We start from the raw sequence: 21383 nt of genomic DNA on the forward strand, positions 1-21383 counted from the left end.
TGGTCAGTAACCCATGCGTGTAACTGGTGACTTACAGGATTGGGTGGTCTGACTCACTGACTTCTGAGACACATGTCACCATAGTTGCATAGATCCATTCTCATGCTGTCGATCAGTGGATTGTATCGTAAAGCCTGAATATTTACTGATGGCCATCGTATGACTGGAATACCACTGAGTGCAGCATAAAACTAAACTCACTCAGCAGGATAATTTCAATAATTATAACAACCAACACTTGGATAACAGCATATTTATTGCTTAACTGCTGTCTTCAATACAAACATTGCTCTCCATCACTGGTATTGTGACTGGTCCCTCGTGAGGACAGCACCTCCAAGAGCACCATAGTGTAGCACTTACCACAGTGATGCCCACCATAAACATGGTATAGGTATGATACAATGCCCATGTTTAAATATGAATGTCTGATCATTAATATACATACCTGACATTTTATTGTACCTTTTTCACATGAAGAGTTCCTTAGTAGCCTTAGAAACTGATTTATTAAAAAAACTAGTGGAGCCCAATTTTATAGCTAGACCAGAAAGATACTTTTTGGTTTGATTTCCCCCAAATTTCCCCAAGTTATTTTCCCCAATCGAAAAATAAAATCAAAATGTTAATGCGACATAAATGAACACACTCATTATCAGTGTGAAACCTAAACTCATTCAACTTTTTTTTAGTTGCTATAAACAAACCAAACGAGTTAACATGGATTTGACCGGTGATTTTTTTTCAAATTCTGAGGATAAAAATCTGAAACAAAAAATAAAATTAGTCTGGCCTTATCCTCAGTACTATTCAGGAGTCTGTGGCCAGTATGGTAACAGAAATTAAGAAGGCTGCTCAGGCAGTGGTGTTACAACTGGTTGTCACACTGAACAAATACCTGGCATTCATTATTCATGATTCAAGGCCAACGTATTGTTTCATGTTGTTATGAACAACCATCACATGCCCTTATGACAGCTTTCACTGCCATCATGGGTCATTTGAGTTAAAACATGGATGAACTATGAAATACATGTTTCAAAAAACACAAAATGATTGTTATACACAAGACACATGAGGGAATCTTTCCCATCTAAGCTTGAAAGTTGAGAGAAAATTCGTAGCTGCCAAGGCATTCTTGGAATGAAAACATGAGACAACAGAAGCACTGAGCATGAACATGAAAACAATATATAAAACATGGTTAAGCCTAACAAAATGTGGTTCCAATTACCCGACCTACCCGCAGGTGTGACAATTTTCCGTAAATCTGCAGAAATCCACGGATTTAAATTCAAATCAATCAAATTGAGATTCATCTAAATCCGGGGAGGAGATATTTGGTAGGCTGAGGTCCTGCATATCAACATCAAGTACCCACATCTGTGTCTCTTGGGCTATCAAATTTCAGAATTTCACTGGAACTTCTTATAATACTTTGTTTCAGCCACCAGCTGATTTTCAGCTCAAATCACTTTCGCCTCTTGCCATCCCTGTACCCATGAATTCTGGTGCTGACCCTATTTCTAATAAGCAGTAAGAATAAAATGACCTTTCAGGTACCATTGTTTTATCCCAGCACAGACAGACATGAGGCATTCTGATAGAGAAAGTCGCTGCAGTCTTGATCAAATGAACGACCATACATTGATAAATGTGTTATCATTAGTTTGTAATTTACTTTTAAAGAAATGTGAAAAAAAAAAAGTAAAACACTCCTTCCTACCTAACTCCCCAAAATATAAACGGTGTAATCGGAAGCACATTTTTTTAAAATTAGGCCTTATTCTAATATTCACCTGTGATATGTACAGTAAATAAACACATTTGCCGATCAGCCTTTATGTGTTAATTGAACTGACACTGAAGACGAGTATGGAGTGTGTCTTGGGCCGTGTACAAGAGAAACATGGCAACACGACGAACATTACATCACACTCCTGTAAACTAATGGCAATCACTAACAGGACTAGCAGGCAAAGGTAGCAGAGTTGTCAGACATATGACACTGACAAATGCTTCCTATCATTATTCAACTTAATGTGTTCCAGGTATCCAATCATAACCTTCTATTCTGGTGAAAACTTTGATAATACTTGATTCAGAAACTGTCTTCACTTCAGGTCTGATCATTATCTGGATTTGATACTGGCATGGTGTAATGTGAAATAGAAAACAGGGCTGGGACGGTTCCAAACGTTCTACCCGGGCACCCTATCCATTAATATCCTGTCCTGCCCTGGTACCTGTTAAGTTAATTCCTGACATACATTTGTAAGAAATGGCAATATATTCTTTGGCTCGGAGGCTACAATTTCAAGGTTTTCAATATTTTAACCATGTATGATATTCAAAACATGACAGTGTTAACAGTGAATACAGGGGGATATTTCCATCACATTATTCTTTACATGAGACTTACATGTTTTTTGGAAGGTCACAACCTTCTCGTTGAAGATTCATATTTGGGCAGTAGTGAGACAGAACACGTTATATTCCCAGTAAATGCAATTCTATTTAACTCATTAGATTTGACTTAGCATTAGCATTGAGTAAACATTATTGACCAACACGGAAGAATAAACAGTTTTAACTGACCTCTCAAATAAAATAGGGCCTTCCAGCACTCATGCAATAAAATAATAACATAAATATACTCAAATTAATGCCTTTGTTTGAGGCCATCGTATCAAATTAAAGTGGTTTCCTTTGAAAACTTACTTGCAAATGTTTCAATTTCTATGAATCACAAACATCCATCAAACAACACTATCACAAACTCAAATGGTTTCATTCATACACGTCAGTTGAACATCATAAAATATGTATCAATCTCATTTAAACAGTCAAAAAAGGAACTTTCCGTTTCCATCTTTAAGCACAGAGACACATGAGTCCAATGAATCTTGTACCCACTGGTCAAAAATGACAGCACTTCCATCAATTGCTGTCATGAGCTTCAAGCACTTGACTCTGAAAGCAACTTGCTTTTCCAAATAGAATACTAATTACGAAATAGATTCTGAGATCATACTCCTAATTTTCTTCACTATGTCAGATTCAAGGTTGCAGAGGTCAAAGTTGAAGGATGTTTCTGTGACCTTGAAGAGACCAGTCTGACCAATCAAGTTGGCAATCTGCTGCAGTATCTTTCGATCAGTCATTCTACAGAGGGTCACCTGCATGTCCAGTAACTCTTTGATATTCTCTCCGTTCGATGCCTTCTCAGGGATGCCATTTTCTGACCCACCACTTTCCTTTTCTTTGGATGAGTCTTTCCTCTCCTTCGACCCACGACTGTCTTTACTTGAGTGTGGGTGTTTAGAGGAAGAAGATTCAGATCTTTCTTTCTTTTCTTTTGAGTCTTTCAATTTTGTTTCTGGCTTCGAAGACCTTCTTGAACTTGAACTGCCATGTTTGGACTTTGATGATTTAGATTCAACCTTTATGGGAGAACTTTTTGATTCATTTTTGAGTGGAGATGATTTCCGATTGTCTGAAGTGTTCTTTGAGAGTTTGGGTGAATTGTGAGAGTGGTTGTAAATCTTGTTGTCCGCTGAATGAGTGGACAGGACATCCTCGTCCTCACTGTCACTGCTTGAGTCAGGCTTTACAGGCTCACTATCACTCTTACTAGAGCTGCTGCTGGAATCATCCTCAGCCTTCCCCTGCAGGATCTTCCTTGTCATCTCCTCCTCATCCTCTGACAGCGATGACAAGGTCGAGCTCTTTGGTGTTGGCAGGGGATGCTTAGGACTTTCACTAGAATCACTGTCACTGTCTGAATTAAGTGGGTCTGGTTTGATGGGAGGGGGGCTGGCAGATCTTGAAGGGCTGTCTCTGAGTGGAGATAGCAGTTCAGTCTCAAGTTTAAACTCTGGCAAAGATTTACTCAAATTAGAAGAACCCTTAGAATGTGAAGTGTCTGACTTATCCTTTTTCTTGTCTTTGTGTGATTTCTCTTTCCGATGTTTGGAGGAAGATGACTTTTTCTTTGACTCGCCCTCTCCAGATTTATTTTTTTTGCTTGATGACTTGTGAGACTTGTGTTTGGAGGAGGACTCTGTGGTGGAGGAAGTGGAGGAGCTTCTTCTCATCTTTTTCCCCGATGTCTGCTCAGTGGGAGATGTGGTAGAGGGACGCTTCTGACCAGTCGTCTCTCTGGAGGAGGAGGAAGAGGAAGATTTAGATGTCTTGGGTTCCTTGGACGCAATAGGCTGCGTCCCCGGGCCAGAGGAGGATGAGGATGAGGATGTGACAGTGGCGGAGGCATGGGATGACTGTGGTGTTGAGGGCTTAGACACCACACTGCTGCTGCCTTTGCTCTTTGAGCTTTTGTCCTGAAACAGACAACATACATCAGCTTCTAAGAACATATCTAAATACCAGGAAGTGATCATCTCTGGTTCAGAGCCAGTTTGGAAAGTCCTCTGAAAGTCCTCTGAAAGTTCATCCTACATTATCCAGCCAGATATATTTCCATTCTACAGTTTCTGATATAAGTAACCATCACTGTTATAAGCTACCAAACTCAATGAGAAATTTGGTAGCAAAGGGGGAATAACTCCTTCAAGGCTGGTTCCTACCGAACCTTTTGAACAGCTGAATAACATCACTAATACATACAATTTCAAAATAATAATTGTTTATGATTCTGTTTACATATCTAAATCTGTTTCAAGTCAAGAATGAGCTTATCTGTAGTTTGTTTTACGTGTAATACTATCCATGTTATGAAAGATTTGCCCCATCTCTAAACTCACAAGAAAAGTCATGGCTCACCCTGCTGTTACTGCCGGAGGAGGAGATTCCGGCTGGCCTCTTGTTGCCAGTGTCGGGGGTGATAGGAGGTCCGAACAGTTCGGTGAAGGGTTGCTGGGAATTGCTGTTATACTGTACCTGTACACAACACATATCATTACAGTTTTACCTCATCTAGATCATGGCACCCATGACATAACCTTGACCTGTTTTTTATCATTCTATGCCTAAGATATATCGTAAGAATATATGGTTTTAATAGAAAGTCTACACCAACCTTAACACTATACATATCTAAAATTAAACTCAAACCCCTTGAAATAATCCTAATAAATGGAATATACATTTCAAGTGGGGGCTATAGTGTGTGTGTGTGTGGAGGGGGTGGGGGGCACTCTTACCACTTTGTCCAACACATGCATGATAGCATGAAAACAATCAAGTCCAACTTATTCATCTCTCACTGATGTATAGCTGGATTTTACTGAGTGGTGAGTTTAACAAAAAACAACCACAACACATCTGACTACAAGGAAATGACTACTGGGCATTTACCTCAAGCAAGTTCTCAGAAAGGTTAGAAAGTCTCACCACAAGAACATAGGCCTGTGCATTTGGTGCATGTTTATTCATCCACTAGAATTACTATTGCCACACACTCCTCATAGGTAAGTACTTTCATCATATAAAACTTCACAAACATGTCAGTCTGCAACTCCTGCTTCAAATTTCATGAAGCTTTAAGCAAATCTGGCCCTATGGAAGTAATACTCACCTCAGGGCTTGTTTTTTTTTCAATATTTCTAGGCAGGAGTTACAGGATAAACATTGCAAAAACAAACTGGTTGCTATAGTAACCTAATCAAACTCATAACCTCTGAGAGTGAAAATATTATGAAAATGACCCAACATGATTTCTGCACATGTGCCCCCATAAAAAGAACCAAACAATGTGTTGCAAATCATTCAAAACATAAGGATCAGACATTTTACCTTCATGATACACAAACGGATGACCACATTCAGTTCTGCTTGTATTCCATAGAGTGTGATTAACCACATATGTCTATATCCAACTGTGTAAGGAATGGATTATTCCCTGCAGGCCAACAGGAGACTGCAGCAGATAGGGTATAACCACTGTATTACATGAGGTGGTATACACAGGAAGCTGATACCCACACTACCACCTGTCTGTCACAACACAATAGCTCAGGTGTGTAGACCACTAATTACCCAAGCTGACCAACACAGTTCAGTACCAAGCTTTACACCTGCTCGTTAGCGCTCTGACTTAATTAACCTTCCTTATACAAGCTGGTTGGTTGTTTGTCGCAGGTCTGTTGTAACTGTTTGTTAATTAGACACACACTTGTTTATATGGTTTAGCCCTGATCCCAGGTATGGTAACATAAAATATGTTGGCATGATGTGATAATTACCCACATGCCTGATAATTCAATGGAATCAGTCAATGACTTCTTGGGTTTTTTTTTGTCAAATTCTTACAGAAACCATTTTCAAGCTGGTATATGTAAACTCATGCTGCTATATTCCAAATTGGAACAACAACACACCGGACAATTATTGTGAGAAGCAAGTTCGAAGATCTAAATAAATAAATAAATAATACCTCCCATCACAACACTCACCCACCTGCCATGACAACACTCACTCTACATCCCATGACAAAACTCACCCTACCTCTCATGACAACACTCACACACCTCCCATGACAAGGAACCTTACCTCTCACAACAACACTCACCCTACCTCCCATGACAATGCTCACTCACCTCCCATGAAAACACTCACTCTACATCCCATGACGACACTCATTCTACCTCCCATGACAACCCTCACACACCTCCCATGACTGGAAACCCGACCTTCCATGACAACCCTCACACACCTTCCATGACTGGAAACCCGACCTTCCATGACAACACTCACCCACCTCCCATGACAACGCAGATCCCACCTGCCATGACAACACTCAGTCCACATGCCATGACAACATTTGCCCAACTCCCATGACAACACTCAGCACACAAGCTATGACAATACCTACCCCTCCTGACTTCAGCAGCTTCTGTCGGAACTCTTCTGTGGGGTTCTGGAAGGTGAGTTTTTCACAGCGATTGTGGTTGATGGACGGACCACCTTCAGCATTCAGGTACAAATCATAATTAAACCGGAGCTTCTTGGGTGATTCCTTGTTGCGGAAATAGATGTCGATCGGCAACAGGAAGCTGGCGTAGCCCGATTCGGTCACCTGATATGGGGGCTCCTTGACGGCTGCAAGAGAAAATGTCTCTCATTTTACAAAATTTATTGAAATAAAAAGAAAGAAAGAAAGAAAGTCTACTTTGTTCAAATTCAGATTGTGAATAAGATCATAATGTCTCAAAAATTAAAGTAAATCCTCAAAGATTCTTTAAAGACACATTTTTATCTTGCTCTCAGACAAGATAAAGGCATCAGTCCTGAAAAAAACACACACACTTTTTTCAAGAATAAAATTATGGCAAGTCTAGATTTCCACATTCCTGGGCTCATTTTCATTGTTTTATGATTATTACTTATGAACCATTTTGTTCCCTTAAAACATTTTAATTTCAGAGATTAGATGTTAGTCTGCACACTTTCACTAACGACAAAATGATCTAAAAGCTCTGATTAATTTAAGCATTGCACAGGTTATATCATGGAGATATTTGTTTCAGGGTCTGTATGAGAGACAAATAAATGTGATGGAAGATTTGTTCCTATGGGTACAGCATTTTATCCTTACCACTTGCCGATTCAGTGATACAGATGTGTGGTTTGATTAAAGATGTCACGATAAATGAGATTGCACGAATCGTTACACATCACCATACCCATGTTAAAATCTGATAGGTATCACAATACCTATTTTTGCAGCATAATTGCTTACATTTAGTTACATAAATATAAACATTCCACATTTTATAACTGTCCATGACAAGATCTACATTTGTTATTCTCAGAGATTAAAAAGTTCTAATTTCCATCTTTGTGCATGAAAAATAATCCTTTGTAACTCTCATAACCTAACTAAACATGATACAATTGCAAAATTTAAGCGATACATACACATATTTAGACAGGGACTTTCAAAACTAAATATCGATAGTTTTGAATGTATTGATAACTACTGTAAACTGTCTTATTTCCGCACCTTTAAATTTTCGTGAGTGATGGTCACTAAACCTTTTTGCGCTTTCTTATTTTCACGAGGTGATCTTGTTACAGGGGCGTCTCTGAATGTTTTTACATGACACGCAGGTGCGTAACCATTGAGCTGTTATAAAATCAACAGATTTGTGAAGTGATCTAACAACAAATTAATGTAATTGATTTCAGAATTAATCCTTTTCAATAAGGTGTTAGAGCAATGAAAACAGAACATGATTGAGCCGTGTTAATCCAGATTAGCCCAACAGTGACACGTGATTGAGCAATGATACCTGTATTGTTTTTGTGTTGTTCACTTACCTAAATAGAGTGTATGATATATCTATATTATCGCGGGTTTTTATTCTCGCGTCATGAAGTCTGACGCGAAGTTGGCCAAAAATTAAACGATCGCGAAAATTTGGCTGTTTACAGTATATCGTCTTAGAAAAAGTATCGATGCCTTGATGTATTGCGGCATCTCTAACTTTGAGGCAGTATATGAAATAGCGTCTGCTTGGTGACCCGCTGCTTCCTAGTTACATGGTGGGCTTACAGCTTTACTTCATAGCTGGCTCTGTGCACCAACACATTTCCCAAGGGTATATATTTGTCTATGTCATTGACTACAGGAAATATTTCGAAAATAATTTACAATTGTGGTACATAGATGATATCTGTATAGTTAATGATCAATCAAACTGTAACTTCCACAGATCAACCTACCCATTTTTCTAACACTAAATGTGACTGGTCTAGAGAGTGCTTTCTGCCAATGAATAATTTCATTCTTTTCTGATAACAGTGATGCTTAATGAATTAACAGTGACCACCAAGTCGAGGTTTTATTAAATTTGCTTTTAAGTTTACCACATTACAAATAATTCAATGATTACTTTCTTTTGACACAATATCTCAATTTCCTATTTTTAATACAGGGCTGGTTACATGTTAACAGGGCCGGCAACATTTAGTTATCAGCCCTGTGGGCTTCCTGTCTTTTTGAAGGAGTTTCATGCACTGCTTTGAGGCCACTAGTTTATAATCTATTGTTATAATTGCATAAACCCTTTCATTCAATACTGATTACACTACACATTTCAGCTAATTGGCAAAATTAACTTCAGTTCACACGCCAGAAATAAGGTACCTGGTGAAATAAGTCATGTGACTATTAACCTTCTAAGTCATGTGACTATTAACCTTCTAAGTCATGTGATTATTAACCTTTTAAGTCATGTGACTATTAACCTTCTAAGTCATGTGATTATTAACCTTTTAAGTCATGTGACTATCAACCTCCTACTCCTAGCCCCTCATTGGCAGCTTGGGTTATCCAGGGTGAAAATGATCAGATTGTAGCACTTTGAGCATGCCCCTCCACTGTGTGGAATTCACCATACGACAAATGCCCTTTGTATTATTAGGGTTTCTTAGCAGATTAAGATGAAAATGCAGCAGAGAGGGTTTGGGTGATCCTGGCACAGTCAGGCTGGTAAGGAACATCATCAGCTCAGGACCCTTGCTCCTTCTACACGTAGCTCAGACAGTGAATGGGACTACTTACTCCCTAGTCCAACCCACCAGGAACTGTTACTATTATTCCTGTTTTTTACAGTAATGATAGTAAAGTCATCCCTACTAGTAAGTAGAAATCAAACCTGGATGTCAAAAAAACATATTGATCATAACTGCAAGTCATGTGTGTTGTAGTTTGACTGTTATATGTTAACATTTTGTTTTGACTTGCGGTGTGGAGAGAATGGACAGCTTTCAATGGTGACTAGTCAAACTGTTTTACAAATGTGAAGTCACCAGGATTTTCAAAGTTTTCTGAGTGTTAAGATGGTTGTAAGTTACAGACATTAACATTATCTTACAACTATGTTCAATCTAAGAGAGCCTGGAACATCTAGGGCCCTGCAATATAACAGAGTGCTGTGCCTAATGTAATTAAGAAAAAAAAAACAACATTTTTCAACTGAACTCCAACATAATTTTTACAATATGTCTTACGTTGTCAAGAAAATGTAATCTGATTAGTGGCCATATTTTGTATTCTGTATAATCCAAAACAACTGCACAATAAGATATTAAAGGTATAAATGGAAATGCAGCAATGATTTCCATGAAACATCTGTTAAAAGTAACTGTAACATAAACTTGTCATCTGAGATCATGTATCAGTCTATTTCTCTACTTATTGTGTCGTTAGCCTGACTGATAATCCAATAGATCAGAGCCAGGCACAGTTACCTGTAACCTTTTGAAAATAAAATTGTCAAGTTTCAATATAAAGCATCAATGCTTTCGAACCTTGACTGCAAACAAATTACTTTATGACAAACTGGAATATATATATTATCATTCTTTGTAACAATACAGCAGTTTCAGATACAATTTCTTCTGAATATTCCAACAATATTGGAATTATTAAGGGTATTTTTAACACAAGCACATGAAAACCCCAAAACCACTAGCAGGTTGGTGAGAATGTGTGCGAAAAGCTCATTGCTATTTATGGTTTATATCTGTAAAAGAGGCCACAAGCCCATAGGACGAAATTGCAAAAATGAAACTGTAAAACATGAATAATGATATAACTGAAAGCATACTGAAAGTTACAACTTTTTACTACTGCTACGATTATTTATGTTGTATACCATAAAGTTTAAAGCCAATTATATAGATTTCCCAAGATTTAAAATTGTTGATTGCCATTTGAGTTCATTAAGTGTGTAAAAGATTCCTGTGATTGATTGCATTTTTCCAGCTTTGGGAAAGAAAATAATACAACTCTTATATTTTGACAACCGCAAATTGATAAAGCGGAAACAAATGTTTTTTTGTTTGGCTTAAACACACTGTTTATCAATCAGGAATCAGGATACTTTGGCTATATCCTGCATCTGTGTCTCTGGAGAAAGACCGGTGAAGGTCTGTGATAGCTTACTGGCCATCAGTAACCCATGCTTGTTGTAAGAGACGACTGACGGGATCAGGTGGTCAATCTTGCTGACTTGGTTGACACATGCAACATATGTCATATTTGGCATCGTGTAGTCATGGTTGACACATGTCATCATATCCAAACTGCATTGATTGATGCTCATGCTGTTGATCACTGGATTGTCTGGACCAGACTTGACTATTAACAGTACTGTCATAAGTTATGTGAATTACAATCACCACTGTGCTTAGATTACTTTGAAGAGGTGCATCCATGATGTACCAATTCCATGAGAAATGGGATTCACACATTGTGTAAGGAATCAAACCCACTGTGACCAGCAAACTAGCCTTAACCACTAGGCTATCCTACAGCTCAACAAATGACATCGAACTAGGCATGTCAGTTAAAACAGATTTAGAATTCTGATACTGAAATGAAAGTAGTGCTGGTACTAAAGATTGGGAAACATTCTACACATTGTACATTTCATATGATATTTAACCATATGAGTTTTAAGAGAAACAACATAACAAAATCTTAGCCGTCATCTCTGAACAGGCATTCAAAGTATCTGTGTTCCACAAGATGCACTTTGTATATTTTTCTGCAAGTCATATATTTAACTACACATGTCATCATTGTAGGGTTAAATTATTGGTAGATTATATATGACCTCATTGCTCTGAGGACATTTATGACTGGTATAATTGACATATTTTAACATAGGGCCAACGAGAAACATGACTGCAAGGTTTGTGGAACACATGGTGTTGTCCAATCAAACTGAACTTCAATGGAAGCAGGATGTTGAGGCCATTTCACACTCAATGTCAGGGTGTACCACAGAACAATGACACTGGGTTATAAACAACAGGTTAATGCAGGAAAAATATGATGACCTTGCACATTATTCTCTAAAATCGTAGTGTTGTGGAGTGAGTGAATATGGTTTTATGTCACTTGTATTAACAGTCCAGCAATATCACAGCAAGGGCAACTTCAAGAGCAGCATGGATACAAGGGCATTTTTAATATCATTATTAAACAGGCTTCACACACTGTACCCCTGTGGGGTATCAAACACAGGTTTATCCAGTGAGTTAGACTGCTCCACCACCCAGTGTTGTGGAAAACACTGTGACTAAAAACAGATCTGCCGCTTGTTTCATCAACAACCATTATGAACAAAGATCAACTCAGTTGATGGCAGCTTGTCAACCAAGTGAATGAATCTGACCCTCTGATGCTGAAGATGCTTTTTATGTCCATCTTAGTTTGGTGGGAGTCACTTCTCTCTTGGATGCCCAACATGACTCCAATACATGAGAATAATTTACCATGCTACATCTGGTGTGAGTGGGTTTATTTTCATGCTACTTAGCAATATTTCAGCCATATCACTTCACACATTGGGCCCATGAGAACTGAACCCAGATCTTAGGTGACACAAGCGAACATTTTAACCACCAGACTGCCCCACCACCCTTGGAATAAACTAGCTGTGAAAGGTAACAGACATTTGTACACAGACTTATCAGAATGATTATGTTTCAGTTTTCGTGGGTATAACATTTTGGCATCGCAGTCCTATGTTTGTCTAAAATGTAAACCCATTAGTGTTAGTGGTAGAACATCCTAATTACAATACTTCATTACATGCTCCTATATTGGTCTCCTCTGGAAACTCAGTGGCGTATTAGAGAAGATCCTGTTTGTCTAAAATGTAAATTCAGTAGTGACTTAGAAGATCCTGTTTGTCTAAAATGTAAACTCAGTAGTGCATTAAAATATCCCAATTACAATCCTTCATTATATGATCACATGTCGGTCTGAAATGTGAATGTAGCATTTTAGAAGATCCCAGGTACAGGTACAGAAATGTTTTAGAAGATCCCAGTTACAACACATCAACACAAATCTGGAGCACCAAACCCTGCACTGTGCCCAGGAAAGTAGCTCCATGCCCTGTGTATAACACCCCAGCTGTTTAACCATCATAAGGCCACTGTGAACATGACAGAGAACTCACCTGCAGGGAGCTAGAGGAGCAGTGACCATGGTGATCACTGCCTCACAGTGACATACAGCTATATTCGGGCCCTCTATATATACACACATCGGATCAATACTGGGACAAAACTGCTGACTCGGCCCTCCTGTGTCAGATTACTGAATCTCACACCTGGCCTGAAGTGTTTCTGTGTGTCATGCCAGTATTGATCTTTATTACGGTCTTCTATCATAAATGTGCTGAAAGTGTTTTGTCATTACTTTGTTTTTCGTCACATTTCCTTTCTTTCTTAATAGGTAACCTTTTTTATGATGTTGTTAACTTGTAATTAAACAGCTTGTATATTTCAGGATATTAGATAAGATCTCAGGTGCACCAAGGATATCCTGTTGCGATTGTGGCATATGGACGTGTCACCGCACTACAACACTCCTGGGACACCTGTCACCAGCATCTGTTGAAGACCAAGCTTGTGAGTGCATTTGTAAAAGGCAAATATTATGGATGAGAACCTCATCTTTATCATAGGTGACAACGTTTCTGGGTTACTCCTTGCCCCTTCATCAGGTTAATTGTAACTAACAAATATGTGTATAAACAGACAGACAGACAGACTAGTAGTACAAGAAGCCATTGTTGCATGTAAATACAATAAATAGGATAAGAAACAGGAGATGAAAAGTGAGATGCACCGATAGGTGTTGTTTACACAAAGGAAGTTTATATAAGTGATTAGCAGATGTGGATAGACACATGTGATGACCTAGTTCACTTCCCAGGCACACCAGGGTGTGACCGACTCCTCGGTCCATGTTCAGCTGCAGTTGAATTATTGTCATATTGTTAAAGACACAATAGTTTACACTTGCACCAATAATGGACATAAGTGGTTAATAGGGTTGACTGGTGCCAGTCAGTAGCCTGAGAAAGGTTTTAGATGATGTGCTCTGGTGCACCAAGCGTATTTACTGATTTAGATTATTAGGTTGGTTTTGTCAGTAATATTCCAGCTGTATGATGGGAGTATGTCCAGACAACCCAGTAATCAACAGGGTGAGGACCAGTCTAAGCAAATACGATATGATGACATGTACCAACTGGGACTGGAATGGGTCAGTGATGCACCAATACATTGCGATACATTACAGCTATCGTAGCTTTGACTTTTTTTCAAAACAGTATTATCAAAACATGTCAAATTACTTGCAAAGAAAAATATGCAAGTATGACAGAATTACTTGCTTGTTATTGGTTGTACACAAATACCTTGATGTAAATCATTATGAATCTTAAGACTTTGTCACTCGTTCAAGGTATATGTATTGTGGTATGTATGGTATCGCTGGTAAAATATCATGATACGCATCTTAATCAATGACACAGTGTATCTTCCAAGCCCTAGTACCAACCAAGTCAGTCAGCCTGCCCACGGATCCTGTTACAACTACCATGGGGGTACTGATGACCAAACAAAACCTTGATTTTCACGAGCGAGGGAGGACTCAAATGTAACACATTTCAAGACATTAGTGAGTTCGCTTAAACCACTGGTTCCCATAAAATTCAGTATACAGACCTTGTCATAGAGACAAATTGAAGTTTTACTTACGATTTTCATTAGTTTTCATGTTAAAGTGACACGTAAACTAGACCCGCGGTAAAATAGACCTTCACACAGCATGCTTGCCATATGCAACTATGCCTGTCGTTAGAGGAAACTAACATGATCGGGTGGTCAGGCTCGCTGACTTGGTCGACACGCCTTCAGTTCCCATTTGCAAATCTTTTTTGTTTGGTTTAAGCACACTGTTTATCAATCAGGAAGCAGGATACTTTGGCTATATCCTGTATCTGCGTCTATTGGGAAAGACCTGTGAAGGTCTACGTTAGCATACTGGCCATCAGTAACCCATGCTTGTTGTAAGAGATGACTGTCAGGATCAGGTGGTCAGGCTTGCTAACTTGGTTGACACATGCAACATATATCATATTTGGCATCATGTAATCATGGTTGACACATGTCATCAATTCCCATTTGCACAGATTGATGTTCATGCTGTTGATCACTGGATTGTCTGGTCCAGACTCAATTATTTACAGACCGCTGCCATATAGGTAGAATACTGCTGAGTGCAGCGAGTCTGACCACCCAACCCCGTTAATCGCCTCTGATGACAAGCATAGTCACCTTTTGAGGCAAGCATGGGTTGCTGAAGGCCTATTCTACCCTTGACCTTCACGGGTCTGACTAACTGCATGACAATAGACCATGGTATCCCTGACAACGATAAAACAAACAACCTACTCAGAAAACCCACTTCACGGGTCGGCTTAGTTTAAGACAGATATCATGATAATGTAAATCTGTGTAAACAGAACAATGTTAAGCATAACGTTAACAGTGATATATCAGTGAATATAAACTTATGCTGCAGGTGATCAATTGATTGAGGGAGTTTGGTTTTGTGCCCACTAAAGCAATATTATGGCAATATCATGATGGGGTACATCAGAAATGGGCTTCATACATTGTGACCATATGGTGACTCGAACCTGGATCTTCTGTGTTAGCGAGTATGGTTTTATACTGCTTTTAGTAATATTCCAGCGATATCACATCAGGGCACACAAGAAATGGACTTCACCTATTTTATCCATGCGGGGAATCGAACCTGGGTCTTTGGCTAAATTAGTGAAAGCTTTCATACAGGTTATATCCTGTATCTCCTAGGAAATCATATATATGTCTGGACTGTCTGTGTCTGGACCAGACTCGATTGTTTATGATCATTTACACCAGGGTTTGACTAGACTGTTACTGAGTGCAGTGTTAAACAACAACAAAGCAACTAATCCTGTGTATCAACACCTGGATTCTTCTTTAATAGTGATAAAAGGGATATTTATAGCGCCAGTGTCCACCCAAGAATACATGCTCTTGGTGCTGAGATAGACCAATAGGCTGACCTGCTGCAGATGAAATGTGTATGCAGACACCTTATATTATCATGTAATTTTCTGTGTGATGTTTCTCAAAATTATGGGCATTTTTCCTCACATGGATGCTCTGACAGCTGCTTATACAATACCTTCTTGAAGGTTTGTCCAAGATGAGAATGCACATTTAGTATCATTCACTGTCAAACACATAAGTTTCCAGTATATCGCAATATGGGTACCTTAATCAAAATCTACTGAAATGCAATTTATTTGCCAATACACAACCATAGTTTGAATCATTTGAATTGATCAAAACTATATTTTGCATCAAAATGAATCATAGTGAGTATTCTCTGCAAAATTTTAGGAGTGTCGTGAAAATATTTCATTCATCTCAATATTTAGTGTGCCATGGTATGTAAATTTAGCATTTTTTCAATCACAGGATTGGCAATGGTTTGAGGAAATTTGCATTTTGGAAAATTGCCCATCTACTGTCTGAAAGATCATAAGAGATCAGACCTGACTGAACAAGCATTTCTGGCACATAACACATGACAGTTTCATGGCCAAAAACTATGGTTGAGACTATTGCAACAGGTACCAGTCTGTGCTGAATTCTTTTGTGTCTCATTACCTGAACTTGCCTTCCCATCATTTCCAATAGATGGGTATGACATTACAAAAAGAGTTATTAGTTCAGCTTAAAAGACTGAACAGAATTCAGATCCGTAAATTTTGGAAAGTATAATGCTATGATAATGCATATATAGGTGTGCATTCTTTGCTGACATCTCATCTCTGACAAGACCTGCTTCTAATCATAACACTATGAGCAAGGGAGAAGTGAAATTACACCTATGACAGAATGAATTATTCATAAAATGGTTACCATGGTTATTTCATCACTGTTGTCACAAATGCAGTTAATAACTGTGACAAACCCATCGATAAAAATGAATAGACAAACAATAAATAACTGTGAGTGAGTGTGACAAACCCATCAATGAGACTGCATGGACTTATGCTGCTTTTAGCAAGAACTATTCTTAATTTCTACCTGACTTGTCAGTGATTCTAGACTTGAGCTGGGAATAATTTACAACTTACTATATTCTACTGACAACAAAGGGAACTAAGAACTAACTGTGCTACGGTGGTATTACCGTTGAACATAATATCCAATCACAATGAGCGAGAGAATGAGTTTAGTTTTACACTACACTCAGCAATATTCCAGCTATATGGCAGTGATATAAACAACTGAGTCTGGTTGAGTCAATCCAGTGATCAACAGCATGAGCATTGATCTGTGCAATTGGGAACCGATGACATGTGTCAAGAAAGTCAGTGAGACTGACTGCTTGACCTTATTAGTCACCTCTAACGACATGCATGGGTTACAGAGGCCAAAATTCTGAAAAATGCCTCTGAGGCACTATCTCAATTGAGTGAGTGAGTTTGCTTTTATGCTGCACTCAACAATATTGCAGGTATATGGCAGTGGTCTAAAAATAATTGAGTTTGGAACAGACAATCCAGTGATCAAAAGCATGAACAATGATCTGCACAACTGGGATATGATGACATGTGTCAACCAAGTCTATCCCGTTAGTCACCTCTTACGACAAGCTTAGTAATCTTTTATGGCAAGCATAGGTTGCTGAAGGTCTGTTCAACCCCAGATCTTCACGGGTCAAACTCAATGTACAGACAAAATGGAGAAGTGTGGGTATAATAGAGGGGGAACACCAAGGTTAATCACAAAGTGTAATTGCATGCCTGTGTGACATGTACTGTAAAACAGGTGAAGCTACAATAAGACCTGGGCGTGGCTGACCAAAATCGATGACACCTACACAGGATCATCTTATTACATTCATGGCTCTATGCAATAGGCTCAAATCAGCACCTGATATCAATATGGAATTCTGTACAGTAAGTGGATGAAAATTTCAGTATCAACTGCTAAGAAGCAACTCTATCAAGCCTGTTTGAACGCAAGATGGTCTGTACATGGTGTCATCCACACAGTTCACCATAGAAACCAAAGATTGGTGTGGGCTTGGCAGCATCATTGTCAGGCTTTGCACCATTGGCGTTACACCATGTTCTTGGATGTGTCACAGTGTTGTCTCAGATTCAAAGATGCAGGAAACACTGTTGGCACGGTAGCAGTGAATGGTATGCCAGAGCGGTAATTATTGACCATGATCGGTATGGGGATGGTTGCGTCATGGTGTTCAACAGTATTACACAAGACAGGTGATGGGATCCGATCATTGTTAATGAACCCTTGACTGGTCAGTGATACGTTGACAAAATTTTGCATCATGTCTTGACTCCACTTGCTAGAATTATTGGCAGGAATTTTGAATTTCAAAATGATAATGCCAGACCATATCGTGACCACATTATCACCGCTTATCTCTAACAGGAGGGATAACAAACATTGGACTGGCAGTCTGAGCATCTGTGGGACATTCTCGATAGGAAGGTGTACACCAGGGAAACCCCTAGCCCAGCTTGGGGTATCTTTTCAGGTGAAATGGTGGGTAATACCATGGGCAACCATCAGGAAGTTAATCAACAGTATGCCATCAAGGTGTGTATGTGTCGCCCAACATTGGTGGACACACCAGACATTGAACTTCACTGATTGATTCTGTGGACATTTAGATCAATTCCGCATTCAATGTCTTTTCATCAGATCCGTTATTTTCTTGTCGGTAGTATATTTAGGGTAAATCTATTCCAGTATTATGCAGGCCCCCCTAAGTAACTGAAGGAATTACAGCAAATTTGAAGGAATTGCATCTCAAATGTAAACAAACGCAGCCCACTCGCGAAACAATTGCAGCGATATCGGTAATTTAGCGGTAATAACAGAAACACATCGGCCCTATCGGAAGCAATGTCGGTAATACTGGAAACACGATCGGCCATCTTCGGAGATTTTTCGGTCGCGAACGGAAACTCACGCAGCAAAACATGGCGTCGTTGGAAAAAGCACCTCCTCGGTGAGATTTGTTTTTAGTTTCTACTATTACATTTTTATACTTATCCATCTTTGACCACCCGTGTTGAATGCGTTTAGGTATGAGGTGTTGTCGGGGCAATAGCTTATGTTTTTAGGAAAAGATAGTCACTCTAGGAGAGCGTCACAAGTCATGCCCCTGTAGTTTGTTTACATCTGAACATCGAAGTCGTGCCGATGATTACGAACGTGCGCCAGATATAACATCATTTTTTTGTAAAATGTGTTTAAATTTGTCAATTGCACTTCGTAGCAAGAAAAATTATGGCTCATAAACTTCTTCATGGCGCGCGTTCATGATGTTCGTAATCATCGGCACGACTTCGATGTTCAGATGTAAACAATCTCCAGGGGCATGACTTGTGACACTCTTCTGCAGTGACAATCCTTTCCTAAAAACATAAGCTAATGCCCCGACAACACCTCATACCTAAACGCATTCAACACGGGTGGTCAAAGATGGATAAGTATGAAAATGTAATAGTAGGAACTAAAAACAAATCTCACCGAGACGGGTGCTTCTTCCAACGACGCCATGTTTTGCTGCGTGAGTTTCCGCTAGCGACCGAAAAATCTCCGAAGATGGACGATCGTGTTTCCAGTATTACCGACATTGCTTCCGATAGGGCCGATGTGTTTCTGTTATTACCGCTAAACTACCGATATCGCTGCAATTGTTTCGCGAGTGGGCTGCGTTTGTTTACATTTGAGATGCAATTCCTTCAAATTTGCTGTAATTCCTTCAATTACTTAGGGGGGCCTGTTATGGCACAGAACAGAATCAGTAGATTTTCCCAACAACAATATATAATAAGATCAGTTTTGTATCCAACAGAATGATCAGCGGCATATTATGAACAAATCGCGTGTCTAAAGTGTCCACAGATGTGCTGAAACAACCTCATTCTGAGGCATCACAAAAGTCATAAAACACTCTCCACAACCAACTGCTTTTTTCACAATACCATACACCACCAATACATTGTCAGTGTAAATTTATGCTAACTGAAAACATAACACCTGTTTTTTACTTTACAACCTTATGATAATGACTCCAATTTTGAACAAACTTAACAGGTATCAAATTAAGTTACAAACCCTTCAACAATAACAAATTCATACATCTGATAACCAAAGGAATATCTGCATGAAGCGTCAACTGATTCAGCCTTACTTCTCTTGGGTCTGCTAAAGGTGTCATGGAGGTTGAAAACAACTTTCTCAATGAAATGCTGAATCTTTGATCCATCAGGACCTCGTACAAACACTGTCCAGTCATGTGTGAACCCCTCTGATGTTGGTTTTTTTCGGAAACTTGCTGTGTGGCCAAGTTCGATTGTGACCTGAACTTGGCTTTGTGTCTGAAACAGATAGAAGCAGTTTCAGAAAGCAGAAACTGGCAGTTGTTGCAGAAACATTCCCATTAATACAGTATCTTATTCAATCCAATGGTACTGAATAAGAAGACCAGTTAATATAATACAAATGGAAACAAAAGATTGCAAACAAGTACATATTAGAGATTAACATTTCATTTTATGTGTTGTTTTTCAGTTTTTTAAAATTAATCATAAATCTGAAAATGTTCCAAGTACTACCTCAGTGTTGGCTCAAGAGAGAGTTTTGGAGTGTTTTGACTCATCAAATTCAGTGAGGACCCCCTCTATTTTACATCTGCCCACCTATTTAACACTGGAGGGGGTCCAAAAACATTATTTTCATCAATTAGGACCCACTCAAAATTTCACCCAAATCTAACACTGCTACCTCAGAAACATGACAATGGGCAGTCACTAGATCAAGCTGAATGGAAATTTGTGAAATTGCTTTAGAGTCAGTTAATCTTAATTTGGGGTGCCTTTATCTGGGATCCGATGGCAAAAAATACTGATGTAACTATAACACAATCTATTGAAAGACCAAAAAACAAACTAATAACACAAACAATAACACAAAATTAAAAAAAAAAACCTAAACGTTTGGTAATATTGAATTATATTTAACCCAGTTCAACAAATTATTTAAAAATCAAAATTAGTTATGCATGCAAAAAATTCACCATCAGCTTACCTTTGCTAGACGGATATAGTCTAATGATATGGTATATCGTAACATAGATGTAACATATCAGTGAATTTGTATAAACTCGAAAATCTTGGGTGATAAATACGACCATGAGTATATGTTACGACGGAGTTAACACAACATGAACTGCATGGTCTTGCCCACTGACAGCTCATAAGATAAACTTTGGCGGGATTTTCTCACTTAAAGTTTGAGGTATTGGGAAAAACTTGTGCCACACTCACCAGCTGAGACATTTTATCCTGAAATATTTATGTGAATGACCTGTGAAGGATTAAAACAATGAGTAGATTTGTAAACAATCATTTTTACAGATCAACCGGAAATATGCTGATAATGTATACGAAATCCACGATTTGATATATCAAACGGGTGGAAATCCAAAATGAAGAATAGTA

The 21383-nt window shown here is 38.8% G+C and overlaps 1 protein-coding gene across 1 annotated transcript; it reads right to left on the reverse strand.

Annotated features, from left to right (window-relative positions):
* Positions 1-238: 238 nt before the first annotated feature.
* LOC137278352 (protein AF-9-like) lies at positions 239-21329 on the reverse strand. The gene is made up of 5 exons (XM_067810639.1): positions 21210-21329; positions 20075-20261; positions 6833-7059; positions 4783-4899; positions 239-4340 (listed from the first exon to the last, which is right to left on the reverse strand). The coding sequence occupies exons 1-5, from the start codon at positions 21219-21221 to the stop codon at positions 3009-3011; spliced, it is 1875 nt and encodes a 624-aa protein (XP_067666740.1). The 5' UTR covers positions 21222-21329; the 3' UTR covers positions 239-3008.
* Between the last annotated feature and the right edge of the window lie 54 nt (positions 21330-21383).

Source organism: Haliotis asinina, chromosome 3 (genome assembly GCF_037392515.1).
Source record: "Haliotis asinina isolate JCU_RB_2024 chromosome 3, JCU_Hal_asi_v2, whole genome shotgun sequence".
NCBI classification, from domain to species: domain Eukaryota; kingdom Metazoa; phylum Mollusca; class Gastropoda; order Lepetellida; family Haliotidae; genus Haliotis; species Haliotis asinina.

Coding starts and splice junctions, on each gene's coding strand:
- LOC137278352 (XM_067810639.1), bottom strand. Junction 7,060..20,074: donor CTTTAGCAGACCCAAGAGAA/GTAAGGCTGAAT, acceptor TTTCTCTTGCAG/CCGTCAAGGAGCCCCCATAT. Junction 4,900..6,832: donor AGCTGCTGAAGTCAGGAGGG/GTAGGTATTGTC, acceptor TGTTGTGTACAG/GTACAGTATAACAGCAATTC.